Below are 16889 nucleotides of genomic sequence, written 5' to 3'. Positions count from 1 at the left end.
ACATTTACAATCGCCCAGAATGCATCTTCCATAACAACTTAATTACTTAATATTTTATAGCCATACTTAACAGATGGATTGCTATATTTAAACGATGCATATTCATATAACAAGTGAAGTTGTTAAAAGATCTGTTTCATTATAAAATGTGTATTACTGTAAGCTTACAGACAAAAAGTGTAACAGTAGACATAAAGCTTTGATGCAGTTAACATATCCAGCCTTTATAAGACTCATATTCATACTATCTGAAGGTCTGACTAATGTTAAAAAGCGTTGTCAGTATAACTGCACTAGCCATGTGAACTATCTACCAGAAACAACAAAGTAATGACACCTATCTCAAAAGTTGAATTCACTCATGAATTTCTCCTTCCTATGCCAACAATCCAGATGGATATAAAATAAAATAAAACCTTGTATTTCTAGTCTGATATAAAGGGAAGGAGATGGAAAAGAAGTTCTACTACTTCTTCCTCCTCTCACCTTTCTGAATATACTGAAATAATTGGTATGACACGCTTAACTTCATCTTTATCTTTGTCCTGTCTGGGAGAAATACCATTTAACCAAGATCAACTTCAAAAAACCAAACAGGTAAATGAACAAGTGAATGAATGTATGAGAAAGCAATACACTCAATACAAGTACGTATTTAAAGGCAACCTAAAGAAAAATTATTTCTGAGAAATTCACTGTGTTTTGCACTCTGTCTTACTGTTACTTCTAATATTTTCTTATTCTTTATTAGAAAAACTTGAAAGCCCACAAACTGCACTTCTCAGATTACAGAAAATGAATGACATACTGAAGGTATCAACATAATAATATCTACTCTCTCTACTGCAAAAACATTCAAACCAAGCATGGCATTTTTATAGTAGCTTTTTTTAATTTTTAATTTTAAATTAGCATATTCTTACATTTTCTTGTATGTTTATATGTTTCTAATATTCTTCCATGTTCTTGTTCCAGTTTCAACCAAAACTATTATTGATGAAGACAGTAACATGTTCTTCATGCCACTTCAGAATTAGCTTGCATTTGTAACACATTTTGAATATTTCTTTTCTACAGACTCAGTTCTGCATAAGAAATTAATGTTTATTAACATCTTCAGCTACTCTTCACTCTCCTCTCTCTGTATAGTATGCTAGCTGTATTACCTCTTTGCTTTGCTCTCTGAACTCACTTCCTACCAATTCCCAGCACCGGTTTTCTCTTCATATTTCCTAGTTCATCTTCTATGTATATTAAACTGTATGCTACATGGGAAACATGTCACTGAAATTACTATATTCATTATAGGCTTGCTGTCACTCTTCACTTTTATTATATTACTATAAAATTATTCCTCTCCTAAATTAATTCCCATTCTTTAGCAATTTGATTCTTTATATATGCTTTCTGTCTCCTCTTCCTCCTCTTTACCATTTCCCAGGACACAGAATCAATAATAGCCAGGCTACCGCCCTCACAATTGCAAAGCCTGTGTGCCTGCCTCCAACAAGAAATGCCTCTCCAAAGATCTGTAAGTTTTTGGCCAGTGCATTTGTACATATTGAGTCTAGTGGCCCTGTAAAGACAATAAATAAGAAATAGCTGTTTGTTGGTTGTTTTTTTGCTGTTGGGTTTGGTTTTTTTTGTTTTGTTTTGTTTTTTGTTTGTTTGTTTTGGGTTTTTTTTAAAATACCATAAGTTTAAAAAAGAAAAAAAGGAAATACACAACTGGAACTTATTAAGTCACTCTGCTGACAATAGAATATAGTGGGAGCAGGAATTGAATCAGCTCATTCTTTCATTCTAGTGCTAAGCTTTCAGTGACCATGTGAGTATAAAGGTAACACACACACCTCCATTTTTGTCACTATGGGAACAGTACGAATATCCATGCAGAGCATATCTATGACACAAGGACTCTGTAGCTGTTTTCTGACAAGGACCATGTATTTCAAGGCACTATTCCATACAAAATACAAACATCCCTTGCATTATGGACTGCACACATATATCCCAAGCTTCAGCATTTCCTCTTCCAGCTGTTTGCAGACCTTCAACTCCCTCAATGTTCTGTCCTCTTTTCCATGCTCCTCACAGAGTGACTTCCAGGTTGTCTTAAAGTTTGCTTTCCTCATCCTGATTGCCTTGTGTCTGCTCTGTAAATGTCTCTGTAAAATTATATTCATCTAGGTTTTGTTTCCTGCACATATACCTATCCTCCCCCCTCAGTCCTTTCCCTGTTAATAACTACCATCCAACCATTTCATATTTCACAAATTAACTCAGAAAAATTTGTAATACAATACATAGCTCACAACAGCTCATCTCCAGTCCTTGCTTTTCTACACCTGTCCTATTTACATGTAACTTTACTCAGATGAACCCTCTAAAGAGTAAACCACTCCCATTCTCCATAATTTCTAATCAAACACCCAGATAGAACCCTTGATGTGTCCTTGAAATTTCTTGGTAATCTCTCAAAATGTTAAAAACATATGTTAAAAAATCATTTCAAACTTCAGTTGCACTAGGAACATAAACAATTAACATGCAGAATCCAAACATGGTAACAACAGCCTTTTCTATCACAAACACTGTAGTTACTTCCCTATTCTGTTTCTCCCTTGCAGCTGCTACCTTTATCTTAGGACATCCTAGGATTCTATGTCTGTATAGATACAAAAATACTAACACTTATGCTTTGTGGTGGTGTTCAAAAGATTATATCTAAGAAAAAAAAATATTGATATTCAAATATTTTAAAATATAATATATAAAAATATGGACCACTATTTCAAATTCTATTTTAACCACTTTTTTTTATGACAATTCATGTTAAAGAAGTTACAGTATTTCTAATTTACCAGAGAAATTATGAATCATTACTTTTACCAAAAAATATAATGATTTCACATGTAAAATGTGAAAAAAGTACAAAAAATGGCTGAAAAAAGTTGAAGATGAAGTTTCGGTGACAAAAACTACAGAGGCAGTATGGATCCAATAAGAAAACTGATTGTAGTAGAGAGCAAGTTGTCTCTGATCTTGGGAGAATGTTTTTGGACACCTAACAGCTTTTTTATTACTGTGGCTGATTAAAATGAAAAGCCTTACTACTAAAATGTTCTTTTTGATGAGTTTTTTTGCCATGAACTATAGACCTTGCAGTCCAGTGGGATACAAATCCTTTGATCCTGCGCAGTCACATAAATTCAAAGTCGTAAAACAACATTGAATTTGATTTTATTAGTGTGGCTGATGTTGCCAGAATTGTAATGCAACCTTGTTTTTCTTCTCTTTTCTTCCTTGTCTTTTGGGGAGGGGGTGGAGAGGAAAGGAGAGTTTACTGTCAACATTGCTTCACAGCATAAAGAGCTAATTTCTTTGGCAACCAGACTCCAAGAGTAAGCCATTATAACAAAGCTTTTAACTACATAGGAAAGTAATGATATACATCACATTCTGCTAAGTTGCAACAAAAGCAAAATTCAAAGCAAAAAGCAGTGTAAGTACAGCATATGGAAAACAGTAAGCAAAGAAAGTTATATATCTACAGAAAGATAATAGGCAACAATGACTACTACTTTCCAATAGGAAATATTCAGCCAAATAGTGCTATGAGTTTACTATGAGAATAAAACAACTCTACACTTTTAGAAATCGAAGATTTCCATTCTGTATGAACATAATTTTTGTCTAAAAATTCTAATACCACCTACACTGAAGAGATGACTAGCCTCTCCACCAATATATAGAGAGTTCACATGTGCAATGAAAACAACTAAAAAGATTTTAAAGTGTAGCAAACCATTCACTTTCTAGCTATGAAGGGAAAGTAATTTCCTGGGGCCTTTTTGACACCAGATATCAAAATAACAGAGGTTTGATTTTGCTTTAAGGAATATAGTCACCTAAGAGTTATCCTCTGATGCCTACAGTTATCACATTCCTCATGTTATAGAGGGACCTCAACATGTTAAAACAAATGGATTGCTTGGTGAAACAGTTTTTCCGTCAACATAAAATATATTATACTACAAAAAATACTACCTGTTTCCCTATATCAAAGGAAATGAAGGCAGGGGTTAATTACACATTCAGAAAACAACAGTTTTCATTAAGGTACATTATCTGTGGAAGGACAAAAAAAAAAAATCCATTTCTTTCCTCACAACTTCCATTTGGAGAAAAGATTTTTTCATACTGATGATGTAATACTTGCCTCAATTACAATGGTTAAAGAAAAAATTCAAACTGTATATCCTTGTCAAGGAAAAGTATACGAGGAGATCCTACACACACAACGTTAACTTTCATGACTTTTATCTTAGTTTAACTAGGAAGCTTCCAATTCTGGAGACACTATCATAAACTTTAGTGGTAAAACCAGAAGACAGTCTTGGAATATTCACCGATCAGGTAACATTTAGAAGAAAACCCAACACTGTGTTTATAACTAGTCTTCTTTTTTACACTGTAGAGATGTTTATGTTATACTTAGCAGATAAAGATACCAGTACACTTACCTAAAATAGAACTTATAAATTCCAGAGATTATATCTGGATAAACAGAAGTATAACTTTAATTATGGAAATGACTCTGTAATTGTGTAAAAGACATACCTACTTTAAACTAATGTATACTACATGCTAATTATACATCATCACATTATTCTAGACATTCCCATTATGGAAACTGAAGAAAATACTGCACACACACAAATGTGTTAAAACCCAACCTCGGTTAATTATTCAAAGGGGAAAACTACAAGTGTGGTTGCCAGAGCAACCTTAATTTTCTCTCTCTCCATCAATGTTTCCATGTAGCACAGCTATGTAGAAACTGTCTCCTCAACAGATGCAGTATCTCATTCAGTGAACACGGTAGGAGTTATTCGGACAATAGTTAAAAACTGTGTCATGAAAAAGCTGAAAGCTTTTAAGACTTGTGCATTATGTGTGCTGAAGTTGCAAGGCATGTAATGAACAAAGTGTGGAACCTCAGGAAGAGACACAACAGTATTGTAGTAGCAGCATGTTAATGCTGACCTGGAAAAGCAGATTCTGTAATTGCTCAAACTGCGAAGTTCCTGCGAGAGGAGTCAGTTGCAAGTCATTTTAGTCAGTGTTTCTCAGGTGGTAACCAATGATACACCTTATTTTCTAAGCAACTATCTTGAGATTCTGGGATCCAATTTATAGTTGCCAGGTAAATTAAAAATGTAACGTGATATGAACATACATGCAAACATAAGCATCCCAATAAATGTGTTATACTTTAGGTCTCTCTGCATAAAATCTGAATAATAATAATACATGTCTACCTGAATACATATTTTAAAATCCAGTTTATGCATATGAAACATCCTGACTAATTAAAACTTGTGACGTTGGAAAATCCATAATGAAAGTATATTCAGATCACATTTTGATTAATAAACAAGGAAGGGTATTACTCACTGACCAACAAAGATACAGTCAAATACTGAATAGACTGCATTCATTCTAGGATACACATTCTAAGTAAAACCTGTATTGTGATGCCCAGATCCAAGTCTCAGCAACCTATCTCCTACTGTTTTCTGTCTCAACTTCCAGACTACTACTTTCCCCCTTCAGCTTGCCAGTCTCATTTAGTATTTCTACTCACCATTTTCTACCTAAAGTTCTACCTCTCACGCTTCCATACATCTTTCCAGCTCTTGTAGTCTGCTTTAGATTCCAGTGGCTTTTCTTTCACATTGCCTCATCATAAAAAAATGAGTTGGGAGACATGCTCCTACCTTTCAGTTTCAAAGCACCCTTGGAAGGGTGATCCCCACCTAACCAAGAGTAACTTGTGGCACCCATTAATCAGTGGAACTTAGTTTCACCCCAGTGTTATAAAATAACAGCTTTGGTGGCTTCAGTATCTTCAGTGGCTTTGTGGAAATGTCACAATAAAAATTTAGTCAGCACTGGAAGGTGCAATAGGTACAATAAGCACTAGATTTGCAAAGTCAGAAGCTGCTAAAATCTGAAGTCTTTACTGAATATGAGAAAAAAGGTTTTCTTTCAAAAGTTTTAACTTCCAATTTCAGATAGATTTTTCCCTCTATCAGCAAAATGTTCATCCTTGCCAAATCTCTCTGTTCTAAAACCAGGAATATTAGAACTAGTTTTTAAACTACAGAAAATTCTGTACTTCATTCAGAGAAATGGCTTATGAGCAAACATCTGGTGTAGTAAATTACAAAAAGCAGATAATTTTGTCAAGGAGGCATGGGTTACATGTTTTCAAAATCAAAATGGTAAGATAACATTGATACTACTTAATTTTTAGTGGCCTTTATACTCCCATGATCACATTTCAGTTCATTTTTCTTGTAGACAATTGTTTCCTATGTTACAGAGGTCTTCCAAATCTGTCAAAATAAAATGTCATCATGTTCACAGTATGTGTTCTACTTCATTCTCCAGAGTGTATAACATATTTATTCAAGGTGACAGGATAAATTAACTTTCACAAACTATGATAAATGCAGGATTTTAGAATTATTTTTTTTTTACAAGAGTTTCATTTTCCCCTTAATTAAGCAGAGTGCTTTGTAATGTGTCTAAATTTGAGCAGGAGCTAAGTCTTGCTGAAGTTTTAAGGCTATAAATTATCTTGTTGATCTCTATTCACATTTTAACTATATAATACCACGTCCGTGTTCATGTGCTGAAACAGAGGTAAAGAGATTTTTCACTGCATTCAATATACGGAATATGGTCTTAAATAAACTGAAGAATCCTTGGATCAACATGTCGAATTAACGACATTTGGCAGCTGACATGAACTCTAAACAATCCAAGTTCTTACAGTGAAACTGTATTGATGAAAATAATAGATGGGCAATATAAGACATGGCAAGTAGCAGTGAAATAAAAACCCAACGCAACAGAAGAGAAGAGTATTCTTGGATATTCAAGCTATCTGATAAGAAAACAATCACATTGTAAACATAGGATTAAAGGAAAATAAGGATGAAAAGCACCTTTTGCATCAAAAATATGGAAAATAGGAAGACAACGGAGAAGGGGGAAAATTTTGCTTAATGTAAGTATCACAGCACAGCAGAAATACTTAAAACTTCATCAAGATTTTGATTATACATTATGACATGAATATAGGCATTACAGTATGCAATATTTTAAAACATAATTAAGCATTGAATTGGGGAATATCTTCATACATGATGAAGAATCACTCTAAGCTTCCTTTCTGTATGAAGATGCAATTGTCAACAAGTAGTTCCAAAGATATTAATGCACTTATTGATAGCTCTTTGTGTGCTTGTATGCACCCTGCAGAAAGTTACTGTTTTATTGCTGTTGTCCCTTGCTATCATTCCTTAGTCTGCTACTTCACCTTCTCTAGCACTGGCCATGCAAATTTTTCATTACAGGGTTATTTTTCTCCTGTTGGGATTTTTCTATTTCAGGAAATACACACTTCAAAGATAATCTTGCTTCTGTTGTCTGGGAGCCTTAGGAGTATTCTAATTGACATTTTAATATGATTTCATAGTATTTTACTCTCTTCTTTCTCATACTTTTTATACTTTTCTCAATCTCTATATTTTCACTGTCTTGCACTGCAGAGACGCTCTGCACTGAACAAGAATTCCTTCATGAAGACAAAGTAGCCAAGCAGAAGATTCATAAAGATACACGGTACACACACAGTGGCAAAACCATACATTTAGCAGCTAAGCACAAAAGACTGAATCATTTCAAGCTAGGCAAGAGTAGTATCAATAATTAACCACAAGCTGGGAGACCTTCATCAGTAATACCACATGGAAATGCTGAAAATCCTGAACAGCTCATTAGGAAAGACTGACTAATAAACCCTTGCTGACCTTGGCTGCTCATTTGAGCTGCAACTCCACCAGACAGAAGTATACATGAGACGGATTTTCTTCTATTTGTGCATGCTGAGATGTGAAAGTCCAGTGAAGAACACACAAAGCAACAAGCCATCTTAAGGATGCATTTCATCTTGTAAAGGTTAAAAACACCACTATCAGCAACATGAAACAAAATTTTATTACCAAAATTTAGCATATTACCACTTCTTAAATGTTGTTTTGCTAAGTACTATGGCAAGCAAAGCTTTCAACACTATTCATCACTGGCCCCCATATTTTAATAGTAGATTTCAAAACATAGTGACTTCTGACAAATTGTAAAATCCCTATACTATGCAAGAATTCATATGTGCATACATAAAACTGACAAGGGGGATAAAAAGTTTATTTTTTCCTGAAGGGAATGATAGAGATCCCTACCTAAGAGCACCCAGGTCAAAACTTTTTCAGTTGAATCTGTTAAAAAAAAAAAAAAATCCACTATTTTGTAATAGACTATCTACGAAAGAGAGGATTTAGACAAATTCAAATCTTTTAAAATGTTTTGGTGTTAAAGCACCTAATTTCTGATGTTCTTTCTGAAGCTGAAATGAAATTTCACTTTTACATATAAGAAAAAGACATTTTAAATTGTCAAAATAAAAGTGAAATCACCCACTTCCATAAAAGTTTTTTTGATAAGCATTCTGGCATGGAACAGCCTTCAATCCTATTCACCACTGCCTCCCACAGTCAAATTACAATTTTCAAAATGTATCAAGAAGAAGCAGCACCTTTTCTTATACTCATATTATAATTAAAGAGCAGTGGAAGCACACTGACCATGAGGGAAAACAAACAGCAAAGTGAAAAGACAAAGGGCCAGGGAAGCACTTGTGAAGCATGAGAGATCTAAAAACAGATCTGTAAAAGAATAAAAAGGTTGTCATATAGGTAAAGCTTTATTACTTTACTCAGTAGCTGAGAAAATATTTTTATGTCTTTGTGGTCTCAGTACAAAATAAAAATGAATAATTTTGAAGTTATCAGACAGTTCTGACTTGTGCTGTGACTTTCCCTTCCCCATTCTTTTTTCATCCACATTTTTCAACCTTCTGCTGTCATACTCCGAGGTCCTGGTCTTTAACCTCAATTTACGATATGAACTTGTTTTCAAACTTAAGCAAGTTCTTCTGTGAAAAAAGGAAATGTCTTTCTACCCACTTTTACATTTCAGCTCTTGAAATCTTCGCAAAAATGCAAACATTACTAAGGAGACCACAAAGGTCATTATGAACACCCCATGATACATTCTTCTTTAAATAAGGGCAGCCTGTTCTTTCATAATGTCATGGGCAATTATACGTCACTGCATTACCATTAACTATTTCTTAAGTTTCAGTAATATGTTCATAACTGTGTTAGATGCAACTACAGGTATTTCTTTCTAAAATTTGCAATGAGATACTTTGAGAGATGTAGAATTATTATTTTATTGTCTAATATTTAATGTATAATTTACAAGCTATATATAATTTATATTTTATTGGTATCAAATATCTATTATTTCTTATAGAGTGTATTATATAATGTGCATCATATAATATATAGTAAAATTATTATTGAAACCTGTGATTAATGGCTTAAGACACTACTATTCTCAGTTTGGGAACATGTAAAAGATGTAGTGAGTTGAGGGAAGCCTAATAACCTGTAACAGAGAAAAAGATACATGCTTATATACAGAGTTATAGAACAGCTTAGTGCTTTGTTTCCATCTTCCAAAGGCAGCGTTAAACTTCCATGTAATGGAAGATGAAGGGACATTTGGTACCCTTGTGCTAAAAGGAAGAAGGAGAAATTAGGGAAAAAAAACCTTTTTCTACACATTTTATCAAATGACCTTACAGACAAAAAAAAAAAAAGTATGCTGAAACCTTGTGCAGGTATGTGTTGGATTAATTAATAAGTACTGCAATCAGAATATTGCCTTCAAGTTAATTCCTTCTTTTCAGAAGTCAGTAGGTCATTTACAGTATTTTGATTTAATGTTAAAGTCACTGTCATCTACTTAGTTGGTTATTAGATACTGTAGGCTTGGCTCTGTAGGGAAAATACTATGAAAGTGATGACAGCTACTACTGAACAACTTTGATTCTAGTTCCATAATATGCAAGCTAACTTTTGTCCTAAAACTAAGACTGTGACAGATCCACAAACAGTGGGCAGGATGTTACCACCACACATACTCTCATAGTTTAGAAGTAAGTATGAAATTTGCACACATACAGAGAAGTTGTGACATGCTTTGGGAGCTTCTTCTGAAAGACTTAGCTGACATCTAGTGGCAAGAGCAGGAAAAGTAAAAAAAAATCAACAATAGAGAACAGAAATAATACAATGTCTTAAAAATATACTGTTCAATTTTTTGTAAATAATAGGTGAGAAAATCGGTAAATGTTTTGAACACAACAACTAGTAAGTGTAGTTAAAACTAAGTGGGTAAAAACTAAGCATTTATTTCTACTATATTACCCTTTCTAAAGATTATCTTAATGTGGATGACTCAGTGGAATTAGGTAGATTAGTGAACCCATTAAGAGATGTTATGAGTTATTCTGATTATGCAATATGATATGGTACAGATTCATCAATAATTTACTTGGTGCAATAAATGTCAATTTAATTAGTATGCACACTACATGAATTGATTTCAGGTGACATTAGAAAAAGGAACAAAGCTTCAAGATACTGCAATAACATAAAGATGGCAACATAAAATAAACACAATACTGTCATTCACCCTCCCTGTCAGTGACTGTTTTACATCCTTCAAGACCACTACATTTGCTGCAACTTCAACGGTCTACCGAATCAGCACCAACCCTTTCAAACTGGTGGTATGGCTAAAGCTCTGTCTGTACTCTGGGTATTCCATATGAAGTTTATAGGAAATAAACACTGCAACAGCAACTCCAACAGAATAAAAACCCATTAGGAATTTCATTCACATAGTCAAGGAAAAAAATAACTTCCAAAAGAAACAGTACAGAAGTATAGGACATTTTCTTTTGCTAAAGAGTAATCAGATCTCTCATTTATAAGCCGCTATATCCAGATTTTAAGGGACAGATTCTGGATAACTGCTTGCTTTCACCTTCAGAGTACAGTTTAATAATTTTTTGAGAACTTTCCCCTACACATATCTTCCAGGGCTCCTTAGATATTTCTAGGCATTTTAGGATTAAGGGTTAAGGCATTAAGATTAAGGGTCTCACTCCTAATCTTTTACAGAGGAGGTATGATATCAACCTCCCTCATAAATACAAGATACGAGATTTGGATCAGTTTGCAAAAGAGCGGGTTCAGAGAAATTTCTGTTTGTAAGATCCTTCAGTGTATAGTACAAAATCACATTAAACCCAAATATTTCCAATAGCTGGGATATCTACCACCACAATTTTCTGTTATACCCTTAAATAATTAAATGCAACAAATTATTACATTATATCAGAACACAATTTTATTTCCTCACATGTTCCCATATGAAATTTTATAATGTAAAGTTCCATATGTACAGCAGTATGTAGTAATACATATTTTTTTATCTTAAAATACATTTTTCCCTTCCTTCAAATAATGAAAAGCCAGAAGAAAGAGAGTATAGAAACAATGTCTGGCCTTCTCTAATGCATTCCATTTTTCCCAGTGCAAATGCTGGTAACATAAAGAATGAACAAAAATCATGTTCCTTTGCTGTTATATTTAAATATTACAGACTGAAGTGATTTCAGGGAAAAGCAATAATTTTTAAATGTATCACAAAAAACAGGAAAAATTCCTCTGAAATTAAAGACAAAATAATGAAGGCTAGCAACAGAGATGTGGAGAAAAAAAAATTGTTCTTTAAAATGTTTGAACATCACAGACACAAGAGAAAGAACCTCTTAAAGCAGACAGGCTATAAAAAGGGGAGGGGGTAGCTTGAAATGATACACTTTCATTTAGAAAACTACTAAAACTTAGAAGCAGAACTAACAATTCATGATTTACCAAAGCAGGAGGAGCATGCAGCAGCATTTGGCTCTCAGATCTCACCCACTATAAAAAATAATATGCTGCAGTAAAACTTGACATTCTCTTAAAAAAATTAATAACTTAGAGCTGACCTCCTTTGGACACAGGACATATTAAGAAAATAGGAATTCAATATTTTCAGCCCACATGCTTTTAGATTATAAATCTGGCACTATATAGGAATTATCACATGGCATTCTACATATTTCAGGGAAATAAACACCTCCAAATCAACTGTACAAACAAAAAGGATGCATCTGTAATGGGTCACATTCTAGTAAAAAGAATGAATTATCAAGGACATATAGAAAAGAAACAGAAACACTAGTCAGATGGCATAGTATTCAGAAGTCATGGAAGCATGCAATACTATAATTTATTCATCAGTACTATATACCATAACCTGTGTTCAGACTGTTTCAGGAAACGCTTAAAACACTAATTGCTGGAAATGGTATACTAGGGCAACATTTCTCAGTAATTTAGTCACTATGCATCTTTCATGAACCTGATGCCTTACACCAGGCTGGGATGAGGTCCAAAAATCAAGCAGCACTCTGTTAAGGAAGGGGCACGGAGGCAGTGGCAGTAGAAGCAATAAGGAAGAGACCATGAAGACAGCCTGACTTGCCAAAAAAAACCCAAACCAAAACAAAAAGCACTATACAGGAAGAAAGCATTACCCTTACACTCTGTATTTCTTATACGTGTTTTCTAAGCACCCACTACTAGAGAGAGGATATTTGCTTCAACTGGCCTTTGGTAAAGGAAGTTTTTACATCCTTCAATATTGTAAAATGAAAAATCACATTATATCTCAGGAACCATCAGACATACAAACTTACAAGCAGAACTCTGTGAAAGGTTTCCAGTAACTTACGAGTTTGACTCCAAAATGGACACACAAAAATCTTGTTTGAATTACATCTTGCATACAATAAACCTAAGCATTATTTTTCCGATTATCATGACATAGACCTTACACTTCACTGTTGTTACCTAAAACGCCTACAAAACATTCATATCACCTTTTCTGGTTGGTGTTTGAAACTACATAGTATAAGACAAAACAGTACCAAACATGAAAATTGTCAAATGCATGCAACGTAAGGAAACATGATGCATATGACATTGCTGCCAAGAGTGCATAAGTCTTCTACTAATCATGGAGAGCAAATATTTGCATTTTAGCTCATTTCTAATTATATTTACGTAGATATATAAAATGGTGAGATTTTATGGTGCTGAAATTTACGTCACAATTTCACTTTTCTGGAAACAGCCTACTCACAATTTCCTTACTACTAAACAAGATAACATAAAAACATAATTAATCATTAAGACATGATGATATTTGGGAAAAACTCAAGTAATTCAGATAAAAAATAATAATAATCTGATTTAAAAGAGAATGTTTATATCATACAAAGTTGTGAGCAGCAAATAAATGAATCTACTTCTCCTCCAGTGTCTTTCAGATGTACTCTCATGGAAAATAAAATGTGCCAAGATGAACTTTCTTTTAATGAAGGATGGAGGGATGTGTGATTTTCCACGGATGCCTGCCAGTACACCTGTCTCCTCTGCCTCTACTGTTTCCAGGGCTGCTGAAGATGCACAAGCACATTTTTCTCTCTCACCAACACTATGTATTCTCTGAAATACCCTCTCAAAACAAATAAATCCCCCTTGCGTCTATCTACTGTTCTTGTGTGAGAGAATTATGCTATTCTTTTTAAGAATTATTATTAACAATATTTATTGTGCATTACTGTTGTCTTTACTTTAGTGCTAACCTGCATTTCCCTATGCTGAATTTTAAGAGATGCTGCACACAATAGGGACTCTGCCTGTCCTGTCCACTCCACTATCCACTACCATCATTCCACCCCTGTCTACTCAAAGACCTCATCGAGTCTTCTCAACTTCATAGGTTTTACACTCATTATGGGCTGGCCTTTGTGCAGATACAAAGACATAAATACTCTGTGTAATACAAATACTGTACTTGTACTAGTCTGATGACTGCTATATGTGATCTGCCTAATGACATGGTCAATGAAGCAATAAACTGGATTATCAGACTTCCTTTGTTAGTAAATTTGTTTTTTTTCCATTCTATTTGCCTTAATTACAACAAAATACAGAATGTTTTGTACTTGATGACTTGTACACTAAGGATTTAGCATATGGACATGTATTAGAAGACAGTGCAGCTATGCTTAAGAATATATTACAACTGGGGAGAAAAGCAAGATGCTGTAAATTTTTCTTTAATCTAGGACAGCTCAACAAATTCACTTTAAGTTATACTGCCATTTAAGTTCCTGCTTTTATGAGACAAACGCTTCTTAGTAATATTTCACTTTGCTTAGCAGAGTCAATCATGCTGAGGGAAAGTGAGTTCTAACATTAAACTTTGTTATTTCTGATTTTAGACAGTTGGTCAAGTTTACACTTACAAAACCAGACATCGGTAGTGTTCAATACAAAACTTCAGAGTCTCACAAATGGAATTACCATGCTTATTTTTCAGTCTAAAATTACAGAAAAATTCTTCTACAGAAGCATGTTTCACTGAGAAAGAGCAGTTAAATGCCAGTGTCTTACTATGACAAGGAAATATAAAAGTACTGCAGTGCTGAGTTAGAGGGAAAAATTTATCAGTACAACAATAAGCAAAACTACAAAGGGAAATTATGTAAAACTTTGCTTTTTGACATCATATATGAGTGCATTATGGATTCTAACTAAAATAATTTTAACTGAGATATCAGTCAACTGAAAACTTTTAGAAAGAAACAATTACATTCTTAGCGTGTGATGGAAAGTATGTTTGCACTACAGAAATCTGTAAAATACACTAGAGTCAGGGAAAAAAAAAAATTATCACAAAAGTATACCTTTAATGTTTCAATTTCGTCTTTGTGTTCCCTCTTTAAATGTAAAATGGCAGCTTGGTACTCTGTAAAAATAAAAAAAAAGTACATTTCATTAGAGTCAGAAAACAATGTACTGTCTTCAGCATAGTGTATTTCATACACCACCAGGTCCAGAATGCAGATGTAGCCTCTCAAATAAAAGACCTTTTACAATGGTGATGGAAAAAAAAACCCAAACACAGTAATTAGCATTATTTTCTAAGACCACATGACCAGATTTTCCATGGTGCTTCTAAAAGCTGAGGATAAAGCAAAGAGGCCTTCCATGCTGAGAGGGGAAAATGAGGGGAAGATATGTCACACTGAGATAACAAGAGGAAACTCTAGTTTTGCTTGGCTTTGCAGATCAATGTAGAGCTGATAGGGTATTATGACATATACATGCATGCACGCACACACACACACACTTGAATTCTAAAAAAGCCATGAATTAAATACAATGATTAATATTTAACTGTAAACATACCATCACTATACACAGGCAAATTGGATAAAAGAACAATCACAAATACAAATGAAGACCTGGAAAAATACCCAATAGCAAGAGATACAAAGAATTCTTTGACTTAATTCTATCAGATGAAGATTAATTACAGGATTTAAGTACATTCACAGGGTAGCATTTAGCAAGAATATAATAAAATCCAAAGATATAACAAAACTGAACGCGTGAAACAAAGCCAGAGAAATTGAAATCAGCAAGATAAAATCCATACCATGGCTACATTTGGCCAGACAAAGAAGAGAAGTCCTTTCCTTACATCTGTGCAAAGTTTTAAGAGAAGCCTGTCTTCTGTAAGACATTGGCCCAGAAGCTACAGCCCTCCTAAAAAAGGAACTGGAGTTTGTTCTTAGACCACCAAAGTCCCACTTCTATCTGTTTCCAAATCAAAATTAATCCAGAAATGTATTTCCAGTTCCCTGGCTTGGCTTCTGCTTCCTCAACTAAAAAAGGAATCAAATCCTAATTTAAACAAGGATTGAAAATAGTCCAAAGACTGTAAATTTTACTGTCAATGTTCTCTAAGGGGTTTGTATGGTCCCTGGAACAGCAGAACCAATAAAACAGCATGAAAACATCAAAGCATGGAGCAAAGCACCAGATCAGTAAAATATCCCAGTGTTTAGGTGCTTTTTTCTGTTGGTTTGTCTTGTTTGGGTTTGTTTTTGTTTTTGTTTTTTTTTTTCTTATTTATTTTTTCTCTTGAGAACACATGGAGGAAAGAGAAAAGGAAAGATAACCTGATCATCACTATGTAATCTGTATGACACGGAAGCTTTTAATGCAAAACTATTTTTTTCAAATGCAGGTGAAGCTATATGCAAGCAGCTGAATTGAGATACAAAATCAAAAGGAAAAAGGACTGATACTTTACAAGACACAAAATAACAAACTTGGACGATTCCAGGTAGTAATAGCATCACCTAAACTGCTTCATCTTCAACAGGGCTCTACTTAAAGCTTTCCAGCATGGAAAAATTGCCTGACTACTCCACTAGAATGACGACTGGCTAGGGTCTACGGACTTTTAGATCTTCTGCTGTTAATTCCTTTGGCTGGTTGATATTCCCTCAGGACACAGGCTCTGCTTATCCATTCTGCTAGACAGGACTTAACAAAACAGCTGCCTCAGGTCCCTAGAGAAATTTGTGACCCTCCTGGCACCTCAGCTGGTTAAGCACTTGCTCAGCTTGCGGGGCAGGAACCTTATGAACATCCCGACTTGAAGTTTAGCTCTTTAAGGTCACATGATAACTGAAGCAAACAACAGGCTTTCAAAGTGCTGCTAACAATCAGTCCTTAGTTTGGCTAACAGAAGGATACAGATCTACAAATCTATCTTAACAAAAGATCTACTTTATGTAGGATTGCCTAATGCTTAACATCCTTTGGGATTTGGGTAAGAGTGTCATAGTTCACCTGTGCCGACATAGACCTGCACTGGCACCAAGAGCAGATTTTTCACCGTATCTACCAATTCCCAACTCTCTGTTG

At 34.3% G+C, this 16889-nt stretch overlaps 1 protein-coding gene across 1 annotated transcript in view; it reads right to left on the bottom strand.

The window, feature by feature from the left end:
- LOC104360805 (formin) overlaps positions 1 to 16889 on the bottom strand; it is a 148933-nt gene that overhangs the window by 108582 nt on the left and 23462 nt on the right. Inside the window, exon 3 of the mRNA XM_032984591.2 lies at positions 14855 to 14916. Coding sequence (XP_032840482.2) covers positions 14855 to 14916 — 62 coding nt within the window. The remainder of the gene's footprint in view (positions 1 to 14854; positions 14917 to 16889) is intronic.

Source organism: Tyto alba, unplaced genomic scaffold (genome assembly GCF_018691265.1).
Source record: "Tyto alba isolate M040663 unplaced genomic scaffold, T.alba_DEE_v4.0 Super-Scaffold_18, whole genome shotgun sequence".
Lineage (NCBI taxonomy): Eukaryota > Metazoa > Chordata > Aves > Strigiformes > Tytonidae > Tyto > Tyto alba.
The sequence above is the reverse complement of the archived record's forward strand: the minus strand, read 5'-3'. Positions and strand labels throughout refer to the sequence as shown.